General features: G+C 40.8%; 1 protein-coding gene across 1 annotated transcript in view; it reads right to left on the bottom strand.

The window, feature by feature from the left end:
• Window positions 1–15,040, bottom strand: part of fndc3a (fibronectin type III domain containing 3A) — a 47,369-nt gene that overhangs the window by 11,115 nt on the left and 21,214 nt on the right. The window contains 15 exon segments of the mRNA XM_063906992.1: window positions 113–231; window positions 332–400; window positions 1,485–1,623; window positions 3,836–3,922; window positions 4,668–4,842; window positions 5,028–5,152; window positions 5,247–5,300; window positions 6,797–6,935; window positions 7,026–7,085; window positions 7,192–7,358; window positions 8,534–8,592; window positions 9,723–10,022; window positions 10,612–10,647; window positions 10,650–10,857; window positions 10,948–11,024. Of these exon segments, the coding sequence (XP_063763062.1) occupies window positions 113–231; window positions 332–400; window positions 1,485–1,623; window positions 3,836–3,922; window positions 4,668–4,842; window positions 5,028–5,152; window positions 5,247–5,300; window positions 6,797–6,935; window positions 7,026–7,085; window positions 7,192–7,358; window positions 8,534–8,592; window positions 9,723–10,022; window positions 10,612–10,647; window positions 10,650–10,857; window positions 10,948–11,024 (1,814 nt within the window).

Below are 15,040 nucleotides of genomic sequence, written 5' to 3'. Positions count from 1 at the left end.
TTTTCTACCTGCGATCAAAGACAATCGTAACTGATCAGCAAACTCTTAGAATTCCTGTGGCAAAACACAAGGTCGCGACTGTGTGCACGTGTGCTGATGCTGAATGACTCACCGGGCTCTGCCCCCCCTCGCTCATGCAGTAAACTCGGGTCTGGTAGGAGCAGCCCGGCTTCAAGCCTTCACACACATGCTCCATAGCTGGCCCCGAGTACATCAGCTCCCACGACAAGCCTAAATATAAACACATTGCAAATACATTACTTAAATAAACTCATGTTTTAAAATCATTTCAACTTAAATGCTTAAACACTTTTATTATCATCCAACTTACCGCTTAAGCCCTCAGACAGCTCCACAACATACTTTGTGACTTCTGCTCCACCGGTATCTTTTGGGGGCTCTACATTAAGAAAATTGATTGTTATAGAGCTGATAGAACTAAAGAGTAATTTGCTGCATCTCAAAACTACCAAAACGCATTGATAACAATTATGACGAAGAGACATAATTACACCGTTGCTTTTCAAACCTTCATTTTCTTTAAAACCTAGTTTAGTTAGAAACACAAAGAAATAGCTGCTTCTGAAATATCAATGCTAACATGCTATTTAGTATGCTAATACAGTAGGTGATACTTTTAATATCTTTAAAAACTCAGAATGAAAGCAATACTACACAAATTGCATACTATTCCCAGTGAAATATAACAGTATGCAAATAGTGGAGACTATACTGGCATTTAATATCCCACAATGCAATGCAGTAGTGATAACAACGTTCATATCAGACGATGGCAGATCTAAAGGCATCATGAATTTATTTTACAACAGCTTTCTGATGTTCTTTTAAAAAACAGACAGCCATCAAGGAAGCTCTTGTTGAAATACTTGTGCCTCTTGTCTGCATATTCTAACAGCTGATGAATTCCTATGGATGTGAAGGAAAACAAAAACTGAAGAGGTTTATAATGCTTGCTTTCGGCTATTGCAGGTAACAGTATGGCTGAGATTAACTTGGGTTTCCATGGTTACACGTCTCCAACTCTATAAGGATGCTCTCAGGAAGTCACTTTATCATCACACTTCAGTGTGTCCAAAATGAGGAAAACTTCAGTTTATATAACGTAAGTAGGTTATACGATTGAGTATGTGGGGCCTGGTATGCTACTTCAGATGCAGCAAATGTTTTCAGAGCTGCAGACGTCTTGAGTTATTTATTTTTCATTTTAAAAACGGAAGCAGTACAGCAGTGAGTGATGCGTTTGTCCAGTGAGGTGTACAGGAAAGATTCATGCTGATGTCTAAATGAACAAGAGGACTGTCAGTCAAGTACTGTACAGACTACTAGGAATGTCTTCTGTCTCTAGAAGATGCATATATTTGGATGCAGAGCTGAATGAGAAAAATGAAATTGTAAACTGGCTCTGTCAGGCAGTTAAACACATGAAAGACGTGGGGAGAAAGGGAAGGGGGTAAAATAGTTACCCCAGGTCATCTTGAAGCTGTTGGGCAGGACTCTGCCTCTGATGACAGGCCTGCAGGGACTGCTAGGTCTGTCTGGGTTAGTGATGAACTCTACCACCGGGCTGGGGTTACTCTTCCCCTCTGAGTTGTATGCTGCCACCTAAAGGAAGTGCAAGAGCAAGTTAAGAGTTATTACATTAAAGAGGCCCTATTATGATAATTTTCAGGTTCATATTTACATTTTGTGCCTCTACTGTGACATGTTTACATGCTTTAATGTTTTAAATCAGAGCCCAGTCTGCTCTCATTGGTTAGCTGACTAGCTTTGCTAAGACTCAACTGCCTAGAGATGTCCCGCTTATCACAAACAATGTGTTGGAGCGTTAGCCAATAGAAGCTCGAGTGTTACGTAGTGATGTGACTTTGTTGCAGAATTTAACAAAGGACTCAATGGAGGAGATTCAGGCGGGGGGGAGTGTGTGGGAGGGAAACTTCGGATTTTAGCCTTTGCAGACCATTTACATGCACAAAAAAACTTTAAAAATGTAACACAAAACAATAAAGGGAAAACCCAAAAAGCATAATAGAGCCCCCGTTAATGTGAATTTGCATTTGGTACGTTTCCTAATACATATACACTTTACCTGCAACTAAAATGGACCCGGACAAAATCCATCTCATTAAGAAGATTCAGCTACTTAAATCTACAAATCAAGACTCCACAAGCTTTGCAATTAAAATACTAAACAACATGAGGCAAAAAGCTTTTTTCCATTTGCATTTCAGTGCTGCACATCTGCAATAATACAGAAATCTCTGAGAGCCTGCTGAGTACAGCACATCCCAAACCTGCACCAAGACAAACCTGCACAGCAGCAGCCCCCGCTCACACTGCGCAGCTGGATAATTGGAAATGCGGGAGGAAGAGGAGTCTTGAGAGTGACTAATGAACATTTCTATCACTTTGGCATATGGTGGTTGTGTTTGGGAAAAACAACACCTTCCTGAAAATTCCATGATTAGGAATTATGTGGGGCTGCTTTCTGCTTTTCAGATCTGTAGGGCCCAGAGGATGCAAAAGAAGGCAATACAAAATATATATTTTATATCCCTCTCCTGTCATTGAGTCAGCTCACGACCTCTGAGTAAGTGACATATTTTATGAATATTTCACATAACGCACAAAAATAACATTTAATAACAACAGAAAAAGCAGTACAATTAACCTAAGAAGTGAACTCAAACACTGCAGGAAGTTTGTGTACAACAAATTATTTAGGTTTATGAATGTATTTTATTTCCTGTAAATATTGTACACATATTGTATTAAGAACATTTAATATAATTCTGTCAGCATTATGCATTTCATTTACACTTATTTTGATCATGTTCATCGTTTTCTTCTCTGTGACGTGTAGCCAATATTCCATTAGCTCTTTTCTTTTTTACTTCTTACTAACATATTTAATTGCATGAGAGGGTTGTTTATCAGAGAGAGAAGCCTCTGTGAATATACCTGCTTATGTTCAGGTCCTTGCTCTTATCTTTAAAAACCTCTTTAATATGTATATTTAAATAACAATCCAAACTCACATAATCCTTTGAAAGACAACCTTTTATATGTTTTCCATGTATTAAACAGACAAAGTATGGTGTCTTGCTTTAACAACTAAAGGCTTTTTAAAGTCATAAACTGATACAATGATAGGTATGCTGTGCTGCTCAGAGCGTTGCTGATGAATTTACTCAATAATTCATCAGCAACTGATGTAAATAAGTTCTTATATATATCTTCCCCAAAATGGAAGAAGAGAGACCTTTAATTTCCTGCAGATAATGTATCTATTAATCTGTGGAAATATTTCTCAATCATCTATTCAGCCAATTTGAGGAGCCAGGTCCTTCTGAAATGGTCTCAGTCTATAACAGGTAAAGGATGGTAAACTGTGATGGATCAGGGCCATTTAATAAATATTGGAACGGCCAGAAGGGCAACCTTTTCGAAGAGAAGGTGAAAATGAGGGATGGGAGGGTGAGGGAGAGAAATACAGTGACATGGAGCGAAAGTCACTTGTAAGTCCATAAACTTGGTGACTCTACTGCCAAAAAGCCTTTTGCTGAAACGCTTTGTTTGACCAGCTTCTCACTGGGGGCCTGCATGTGATGAGCAGCAGATCCTTCTGTTTATGCTGTCAGATGCCCACCGCCCTGCTGGCAGAATACTGCAAATTGATGAGTCATAGGGCCACTGTGGGCCTCAGCATCCCCCACCGCCTGAAGCCTGTCCCCTCCACAGCAACACACTCCGCTGCAGCCTAAATTAAACCTGCGGATCACCAGCTCTGACTGAAAACATCACAGGACCCTCTTACCCTGAACTTGTACTTGGTACTTCTGTGGAGATTCTTGACGGTGCAGGAGAGCTCATCGCCGTCGTAGCTTGGCTGGAAGCCATATCCCTTAGACACAGACAGAGAGAGACAGAAAGAAAACAACAACAAGTGAGCTATGACTTACACGACAACCATTGTAGCACAGAAAATAAACTGGTGTGCAGCAGACAAACAGCTACCGGGGACAGGGGAACATTTCTGTGTTTTCCCTGGCAGGCATTACGTCTACAGGTAGCAGCTTGAGGCAGACACAGGGGACAGTAGCTGTAAGATCTTCAACTTAGAGAACTGTCTTGAAAATATTTGTAAAAATGTAAAACCTGTCCTTTTATTTGACTTTTTTTATTCTGAATAATTCAACATTGTTAATGTTTTGCTGTAGTGTGACAACATTATTTAGAATTCTACAATTTTATCTGATCTTGACTTGCAAAGCACTTTGGGCTGCAGGAAATGTGCATTCCAAAAAGTTAATATTCATTTCACAAACATTTTAGATCAAAGTGTTTTCAAGCAGTTGCCAAAAAAAAAAGTTCATTTGATTTGAAATGAATAACACCTGAAAACAACAAATTGCTAGACAGAGATGCACAACAACCAGGACAATTGTAGAATGTCTAAATTGTTTATAAATGTCAAAGAATGGCATACATATTTCATGCTGACTGAGTGAAATGTTGGTATCTAAGAAGTTTGCCACATTGGAGGGACACACTATGTCTTATATCTGACAGAACCAACTCTAAATTGCTGTGTCTTTCGATCTCAGATGAGCAGAGTTTTCTATTTAAAAAGAGCGTGAGAGACATACCGAGCCTTCCTCCTCCATCTCCAAAATGTAGTAGATGTCATCCTCCTTTGGAGAGCTAGAGGGCCTCTGCCACTTCATACACAGCCAGGTCACCCCTTCCATCTCCAGCTCTGGAGGGAAGGGTGGCAATGGCACACTGCATGAGGTGAACAGGTCCACCACTTCACTGAACTCGCTGGGGAGGACAGAGAGAGACAGAGGGCGGGAGAGAATGGGAGAGAGAGAGACAGGAGAGACAGAGTGAGAGACACGCATGCATACACAGATGGCGACAGTGAATGGAAGAAACAGTAACATAAACATGGACAACAAGGGACAGCGCCATACGGGAAATAATTGCGCATCATCTGGTGTGCCTACCTTGCACCCATGTCATTCTTAGCTGCAAGGCGGAAGGAGTATCTTGAAGCCGGGGAAAGCTTGGTCACTCTGTACTGCTTCTGCGGCCCGTAGTAGCACTGCTCATAAATCCCAGTGCCCTTCCCCTTTAGAGAACAGCATGATTAGTGTTAAGAGCTTGAAATCTCCTAGACACATAAAACATGAAGTATTAGCCCTCAAAGATCAATTCAAATTTACCTCATCCCACTGAAGAATGTAGTTTTGGATTTTGGATCCGTTGTCACATGGAGGCTGTAGATAGACAATGCATAGTTTGGTTAAATTTTGAGAATATGTACTTACACACCAATGGCATTTTTTCCCCCTTTGATGTATGCATTGTGTTAACGTATACTTTGACCCAATATCCTCGTCACTGTGCTTCCTTCTCATACTGCCTGTGCTGCAGCACCTCTTTCCAGCCTTTGTGAAACCAGAGCCCAGTCTGCTCTGATAGGTTAGCTAGCTGGCTCTGTTGAAATATGTCCCGCCCCTTGGCCTATCATGTGCGATGTGTTAGCCAGTGTCATTAGCATTAGTATTGATGTCTCTTTGTTACCGAACTAAACAAAGGAGTCCAATGGAGGCGTTTCAGGCAGGGGGGGGGGGGTTCGTCGGAGAGAATCTTTGGGATTTTAGCCTTTGCAGACCATTTACATGCACAAGAACCTTTATAACACACTTCGGGAAAGGGAAAACACCAAAGAAAAATAATAGGGCCTCTTTAAATTCTTACAAAATCAACATACGGAGACAGAAAAATGTCACCATACTTCCCTCTATCTCTCTCTCTTTCTTTCTCTCAATTTTTCATGATAAATTAATAAGATTAAATCCTTATGTGATATACGTTTGAGTATAATGGTTTTGGCTAGACAAGATCAGCAGAAATGTTCACTATAATCACAAAAATCAACAAGACTGAAGTGTCAACAGTTTCCACTGACTATTCTCAGGATAAGTTTGACTCGATGAGATAAAATCTAACAAGGGCATTTGACATAGTACATTAACAAAAATGCTGACAGAATTAACTCATGCACACCAGGTGAGAAAAAGGCATTTCATTGCTGTACTAAAGTGTTTAGAGAGCTAAGCCTCACCACCCTTCATTCAAAATCGTGTGCTAAACATGTCCTATTACTGCCACTAATTACCAGCAAGCAATTCAGCCTTCCTAGTAACAAATAAGGTGCATCCAGGTGTGCACACTCTTCTATGGTTTAATTAATTTGGTGAAGTTTGCTGAGCATGCATGGTTGTCCTTGAAGTGCCTCGCGGAAGTCTCACACATTTACACGCACACCTGGGGAGGTGATCTGTGGAAACACTACCTTTTACTGTTAGCGACAGAGCAACATTAATGAAGCCGCAGAAGGTAAAATACCACACTGAAGGGGGATGTCAGTAATAGCTGTAGAGGAAGAGGGGATTATTTCTGAAATCTGAATCCCCTTATTTTACTTACTTACCCCCTGCAAGTGTGGGGATTTTGACTTGGATATGGTTTTGTAAAACACTCTAATCTCCAATAACATGTCTCCTTAAGATGACATGTATGTGTGTGGCAGGAATCACAAACAGACAATCTAAAAGAGGTGCTTTATTGCAACACCAAGGTATTATTATTGTTCTCTAAAAAGCCTGTGGTCTCAATGTTCGGCCCATCTGGTTCTTGCTTTCTGCCAGCCCCTGAAAGTGTGGTTTTAAATCACCACTCCATCAATCATTTTCCGACTTGTTATCACCTTCCACTGGAGGACGAGTGTGTTCTTGGTCCCACTGGCCTTCCTGGGAGCATTGGGAGGATCCGGCTCACAGCTCAGAGTGGTGAAGTTCACAGCCTCCGACGGGCTTCCCTGTAAACAGTTACACATGGCCTGGACCCTGAGGAGAGACGGACAAAGTGTTTACAAAAGGTTCCTCCGTGCATTAACACTGTAGTTCAATCCAAAGCAGGCGGAGGGTTAAACCAACCTGACATGATAGTCTGATGCTGGTCGAAGGTCTTCTAAAGTAGCACTTATTTCTTCGCCGCTGCACGAAAAGCAAAACAGGAAAAACAAAGACAGTTGTTAAAAAATACCTGTAAAATCTTGTGTGAGAATTTGAAATCCTGTAGCATCCTGCTGCTAGTGCTCACCAGTACATGCTGTTGTATTTTCCATCTTTGCCGCTAAATGAGATGGAGACCTCATAGCTGAGGGGCTCCAGGGGGCTGCAGTCGCCCTCCACACTGCCGTTCTCGCTCTCTGGCTTGGCGGGTGCACTCCAGCTCACCACCACTCCTCTGGCCTGGATGTCTGACACCTATCATATAAAAGACAGATGTGAGTCTTGATAACACCATCAAACCTGGACAACAAATGCTTTTATTACTCAAACCAGGACACCTGCCACATCCTCAAATACACTCACTTATACAAAGTGTTACTTGCCTAAACCAAAGAGGGTCCTGTCTGGTAATTAGACCCGTGTGAACTATTCGAGAAAATGTCTTCATACAACTTGTTAGAGAAAAACAAATCAAAACATTTTAGGCTGATGCCACTTTGGGAAAAGGTTTCCGGCGCTTGGCAGGGAACCCTACGATTTTGCATTCCTTTTTGAGGAGATTTATAAATAGCCTGAGCTTAACAGCAGGGGGGATTCATATGAAGAAGAACTCAATCAGGTCAAGTCTGTACCTACCTTCCTCCTAGACTTGTTTTGCTACTTTACAAGCTGTTCAGACCTCAGCGACAGTGTATCACTTATCTTATATGAGGTCAAGGAAACTGTATTTCTAGTTCTACTGAGTCCCAGCCAGCTGCTGTTAAAACAACTATTCCCATCTTTGCGTATCCACATGTCTGCTGTGAGCCCAGAACCCTAAACCAGCTGCAAGGAGAATTTTACAGAAGAGAAAAAGACTTTTGCATCTAATTTTATTTCTAACTGATTATTTCCTTTTTATCCAATATAAATGTATTTAACCTATATTTTTCCAGGTATATTGCTACTGAGATCTATAATGTTTTTTACAAGGGAGTCCGGGCCTAGGAAAGCATAATAACATTTCCCATAAATGAACAAACAGACTTAAAAACCAGCAAATCAACAACCATATTATTGTCATTCTTTAATTAGTTGTCGTCTACAATCCACCAAGCACGGTGCCATGAGGAGGGCATGGCTTGGTAATTGGTTAGTAAAACATCCTGCGAAAAAATCTGAAAGCTTTGATTAACTGCTAGCAGAATTGTTTGCTGCCACATTTGGGAATAGAAATCCCCACATGGATGCTAGTCAGCAGGTCTAAGTCCATTAGGAAGATGTCAGCAAGAATTCATCATGGATGTTAATAGAATGTTTAATGATGCAACACATTTGCATCATTAAAGGGTTTCTTATAAACTCAGCGCTAATAGAGTCACAGAAAATCATGCAAATTGCATTAAGATGAAGAAAAACAATAAACTAACAAAGCAGAACCGAATACTAACCACTGGTGTACTGATGGTACTCAGTAGCGCTTGCAGGGCCCGAGCTTCCTCATCCAGCTCTGAGGAGAGAAAAAGAGGTAAATATGGTTAGAAAACACCAGGATCTTTTCGAAATCTATATGAAATAAGGAAACAAATGTATATACCGCCCTATTTTTGTTTTGTAAAATCATGCCAAAACGGCCATGTCTGTGTGGTTCTTAGAGAACACAGACATGACAGATCGTGTTATCACGGGTTTAACTTTTCATCATCTATCCATAATGTTATCTGATGGTATAACTTTCATTTGAAAATCACTTTTCAAGAGGAAAAGTAATGTTTAAGTGTCAGTCGTTAAACTTCACAGCTCTCAAAATGGGTTAATAAATTCAAAATGACACATCAATATGGTCATGGTGTTTCTCTCAGAAGCCTCAGCAGAAAAAAATAAATGATGCAATCATGAGTAGGCTGCTGCCTCAGTCATACTCATTTCCATGTTCACAGACTAGTTTGCTAATTATGTACATTTGTTTGGCCATCTCTGATAGAATGCAATTGCTGTACTTTGATTATTAAGTAAAGAAAAAAAACAAAAGGTAAATGACAGGATTATTTTAAAACCTCCTTTTACATCATAGAGGCTGTTTGCTCATATTTTCCATTCAATTTCAGGAAGTAAGGAAGCCCTGAGGAGAGAGTTATCCAGATTACGTCTTTTTTTCAACCTGAACTACTTTAGTGAGAGTCTTTTCTTTATTCCGCCATGCAAACTAACTCCAAGGATTACACACTATCGCTGCAACTTTCGCCGTAAATCTCCAAAATGAATAAGCCATGTGCTTAAGTTTGTTTGAGGAAACAATGGAAGATTAAGTGTAAACAATATAAAAAATAATAAGGAAGATAACTTACTATTTCGACATACTTATACATCTTTGGTTTTGGCCGACATTAATCCCATAACTTTTTTTTCCCACTTTCCACTCAGGGATTCCATAACACTCATACGGTCATAAGATGAAATAATGTTTTACTCCTCTTCAAAAATGGACTGTTATTCCATGATAAATGAGTCAGAGTTCATGAAATGTTGCGTAGATGTTCCCTCAGTGCCAAACAACACACACTCAATATCGGGGAAAATGCTTTAAACAGTGTGCGTCAGCCTGATTGTAAACCTAAAAAAACTCTTTAACTTTCTTACCTCCTGACTCTCCATTTTTCCCCCTGCCTTTCTGTTTGTCTGGCCCAGCCACTGCATTGCTGAGCTGTCCCTGCTCCGCCTCCAGCCCTTTCCCTCCGACGCCATTGTGTATGTCCACTGTCGGGGGGCTGCTGCGGCTCTTCTGCGGCGAAGGGGGAGGGCTGTCCTTCACCTGCCCTCCTCCTCCGCCTCCCTGACGGTCCTTCAGTTTCTTCTGCAGACGCTCATACGTTTTGCTAGTTCTGTCGTCTCTGTGAGAAAACAGCGGGCGTGCATGTTGGGGGTGAGAATCTGTAGAGACTGAAGGACAGAAAGGCAACAGTTGAGAGTTTGTACAGACACAGACAGGAGTAGAAAAATAGACAGGTAGCCAGAGGATAAGGTCAAACTAGAAGGTTACCAAAACCCCTTTTCCCATTTGACAAAATAACACCCTTCTAACATTCTGCCAGTGGCTTCATTTCCGGAACAAATGACACACAGATGGACATGCTACATTTCACAAGTGACGTGAGTTGAAAATAATAATGAATGAATAAGATCAATAGTCATTTCGGCAATTGATTAACATAAAAACCAAAAATAACATGGTCTCCTCAAGGCCCTAGACTCCAGTCAGACAGTCGCAAACATTTCTAGAGAGTTTGAAAGAGAAATAAGAGATAAAAAAGAAGTACCAACCCAAGAGTTTCTACTGTTAACTCAACAGAAAGACATAATCATCGGCAGGTTTTAGCTGGTTTTCCCGTGTGTTTATAATAGGGCATAGTGAGGTAAACACTCTCAGATTAAGAAACTGAGATAGTAAAAAAAAGCCCTGGGAGGAACAAATATTATTAAACGAAACAATTCAATCAACAATAAAATAATACAAAGCGCTCCAACTCACCCTGCTCTGAGTAGATATGAGCTGGATGGTACTGGAGATGTACTGAGAGCTCATGTCGCCCACACCCCCGCCCATGCCCGTGTACAGGTGCGGCGGCGGGGGCATCATGGCAGGGTGTGGGATGAAGGCAGGCAGGTGGGCATGGGGTGGAGGTGGAGGGTGGTGGAGAGGGGAGTGGCCCCCTGGGTGGAACTCTGGTTGCTGAGGTAAGACCAGAACCCGCCGCACTCCGTTTTCTTCTATGATCTGAAAGGAGAACAGAAAGCAGATATCATGAAGCCGCACTTAGTTCCACAAGATGCCAACATTGCACTGGAAATAGTATAGAATAAAAACCTGTGAAACGTATCCAGGAGGCACATAGATTGGAGGCACTGAACCATTTGGAGACATCATGGGAACCTGAGCAGGACCTGCGAAGAAAGTAAAAGGTGAGATCAAACACTTTCCCTCAGGGCACACAGCAGTTTCATTCAGGGTAAAAGTGCTGCAGGTATTAGAGTAGGGCACAAGGTTGAAATTTGTGGAAGTCTGAACCGAGCCATACAAAATTTAGTCTGGGCCCCACGGCAATAAAACGTTTTCATATCAAACCAAATTGTTTATGCCAAAAAATGTTTCTCACACACATGCATGACTGTACAATGAGATATGTTTAAAGCTCACACCAACATGTGTTACTCAGAGCGGTAAAACATCTTTAGGTGGTAAAGATGGTTTCGTTTCATTACATTGTGCAAGTCTGTTTATTTATTTTTTTTCATTCGCTTCCTAACCATGACAGTGAGCTTTGAGACTTTTTAAACTCACTCGTATAGATAAAGTTTTATTTACCAGCAACCCTGGACAGGCCTTATAACACCCATCTTGCAAGCGATTGCATATTACACACGGCTGATTTTTACTAGAGCCATCCATTAAGTGGATTTATTTTTCTAAACCAGCCTTCATTTCCCATTTTATTCATAAATAAAAACCTATGAGTTGGAAAAGGCATAGAAATGCATTTTAAAGAACTGGCAAGGCAAGAAGAGCACTCTATAAAAGTGCTGAGAAACAACAAAGATTCCTGCGTGGCTGTGTTGCGGGGGAAAGTGCAGCGGTTAGCTCAGCTATGAGAAGTGACAGCTCAGCAAAAAACCTCGGAGAGAATAAGGGAGAGGGACCACTGCGCCAAGTTTGCACATTTGCACATTTGCACATTTCTCCCCTTACAAACCTAAGACATAAACACTGTGGCCCCAACGCTAGATGTCCTGTGGGTTAGCGAAAAAAAGATCCACAACACACACTGACCTCCCGGCAATCCGCTCGAGGAAGAGTTTTCCTTCATTTTGTCAAAGCTGGTGTAGGCAGAGAGACGGCACTTTTAAATGAGCAGCCATAATGGACCCACGACTACAGAGGCTGGCTTTGTAATAACACACTGAAACCTCCCATTTCTAACCTCTGGCCCCTCCCCCCCAGGTGCTGAAGTCCAGACTCCACCTCTCAGAGGAGACAAACAACAAGTGAGTGATGATATATGGATAGTTGGCAGTTTGTTAAGCAAACCTAGTGAAAGCTAATATGGTCCAGCACAACAGACCTGCAATAAATCCTACTGAACCTTTATGAAGGTAATAAAGTTCAGTTATGGTTGAAACCGTTAAGAAAAGAAAAGGGGTTGAATCAAATTTCTGGGCTTTTTGGAGGTTGATGTTTTATGTGTTTTTGGTTTGATTGTACTTGTATTTATTACACCAAGGGTAGACTTAATATTAGGAAACCCTCTCAGTATTAAATGGAAGCACTCAGAGGCATAAACTGACCCTCACATTGTTGATAGAGGGATTGTATGGCATTAGTTTAGCTACAGTAGGTTAACAAAATAAACTGTCCATTGAGGGTTTGCCTCAACACAGAAAAGTCACTGTGCCACTCAAGAAGAAAAGAGGAACTCTTAATCGTCCCACAGAGGGGAAATTTACATACTGCATTTGACCCATCCTATTGTTAGGAGCAGTGGGCTGCCCAGGGACACCTCGGTAGCACTTGGCCTTCGGGGACTTGAACCGGTGACCTTCCAGTTACCAAGCCAAGTCCCTACAGACTTCACCACCACCACCCAGCAACAACTGAAAGCAGAGACAGGGTGGGATAGCATATATGTTTTGTTGGTAAAGTTGTGATGCATTACTCAAATTCTAACCTGGCATGCAATGCGGCCATGCACTGAGCACATAATAGCATTTGTTGATGAAGAGCAGCAGGGGAAAGTCGCTTCCTGTTGTGTGAACCAGAAAACCGTTAACACATTTGAAGGTAAGTAGCGTCTTTTACTACACTACTGCCCTTTCAAAGTTGCTCACTAGATTTGTGGCACGGTAGTTTTTCAAATTTGATTTGCGTTAATAGAGCTGATCAGAAGTGGAGACCAAATGTTGTCATTATAGCTTATACATGGCTTAGTTGAATACTCGATTCTGATTGGCCAATTCAGACCATGTGACACGTTGTTAATCCAGTAGTACAGACCGCTGTCAAGGACTTATTCACCGTTGTTAAGGAGGTTCAAGAAACAAAAAAGGAAATGAGGTTAAAAGACGGAGTGCTGGACGTCAGATAAATCACCAGTATACTTTTGTGTATATACTGAATATACAAGTAAACCGACAAAACCTACTCCTGTTTCTATAAAAGACTGACAAACATGTATGACATGTGCACATATTTTATATTTGTAATTATAAATCCCCTTTGGGACTTTAGCAGTAGTTATTCACGCTGAGAGACATTCCACTAGAGATTTTTGTGAATTTCCCTATATTGCATTAATCTCTATCAAAAAACTTTGAATGAGATTGTACGTTATTCTTGAATAATATAACAAATGGAATCTCAAACACAGGTTTAATGCCTGTATAGGGCTAGTGATTCAGATCTGCTCCTAAATAGTACGGGTTTTTTCTTGGCCTATGGGGCAGATCAATCTCATAATACACAAATGCACACAGAAGGATTCACACTTGTATTTCCAATGCACACACAAATGTGTTCTGTTTCACATACATGTAAATAAAAACCAAATACAGAAAAAAGTTTTACATGTGTATTTTTGATCCACACATTTATTTTCCGTGTCAAACCGCTGAACCTGCATACACAAACCGCTCTCTGTGCATGGATCACTGTGCATTCGTGTGTGGGTTTTTTAAGACTCCCCTGAGGCTCACCCGATTCATACTTGTAATGTATCTATAGCCAATCAGAAGTCTCCTCCATTCTAAGCCAATCACATGAGCGCACCCCCACGAGGGTATGATTTCTTGCATTCATGACGTAGCGCTTCATATAAGCATTTTGCACTGTCCGGAGCTGACAGGTCAACTTCCACATGGCGTCCAGCACAAGTGTAAGTGATAAGTGTCTCTGCGTGATTGATTAAATAAGCTTTAGGTATGAATTCTTGACACGTTAGTGATGTGTTACTATTAGCATGGAAGTAATATGGATGGCATGTAATGCTAGTGTTTGCTGGCAAGTTAGCTATATAATGAAAATAGACTACTATTACCTTAAATAGCTAACATTAGCCATAAATGTCTTGAACTTCTTTCATTTCCTTGTTTTCTTTTTTAGGGTCAGCTTAGCAAGAATGAATCCAAAGTTTCCTGATTAAATTATTAGTCAAAAACATATTCCATTGTGTTTAATGATGAGTGGAATTGAACATTTAGAGCTGACTTTAATAGGATTAACCGGTTAAGGACCTAGGCAGTCTCTTAGCATTATATTGCTAACTTGCCACCCATATTACTTCCATGCTAACAGTGACACATCACTAATGTCACAAGAATTCATACCTAAAACATATTGAATCATTCACGCAGAGCGGACCGGCGCCCTCAGTTTGATCCTCATACATCCATCAAAAAGTACAAAATATGTCACAATTATTAAATAACTATAAATAATTACTAACTCAGTCTTTCTTGAAACTGTCGTTAACTTACAAAGTAAAAGGACAAATATATATTTACTTTTTCTTTTACTTGTGTCGTTCTGCTTCTATTCATCTGCTCGGTAAACTCGCACGCGCCGCTCGCTCTGTTTTCTTGATCACCCACACACGTACCTGAGAGCACTTCACCGTCCCTCTTAACTGTAGGAATTCTGCTTTCTGCCGCTTTGACACATTTACATTGACTGTTCAATACTGTATTTAGCACTGTACTGTTCTAGGTTTCTGTGATTTTTTGTGATTTGGTTAATAAATGTTTTAAATGTTGAAACAGTAGGCTATGTTCTCTCTGCATGTGTACATTAAATTACTTTATTTTCTGAAGAAAAATAATAATAATAGCCCCTTCAGTCATTTTATCCTGGCGCCAGGCCTGACGCAGAGACACTTATCACTTACACTTGTGCTAGACGGAATGTTGAAGTT

The sequence above is a fragment of the Eleginops maclovinus genome, chromosome 18 (genome assembly GCF_036324505.1).
Source record: "Eleginops maclovinus isolate JMC-PN-2008 ecotype Puerto Natales chromosome 18, JC_Emac_rtc_rv5, whole genome shotgun sequence".
In the NCBI taxonomy this organism is placed as follows: domain Eukaryota; kingdom Metazoa; phylum Chordata; class Actinopteri; order Perciformes; family Eleginopidae; genus Eleginops; species Eleginops maclovinus.
Note: the sequence above shows the minus strand (reverse complement) of the source record. Positions and strands in the feature narration are given on the sequence as shown.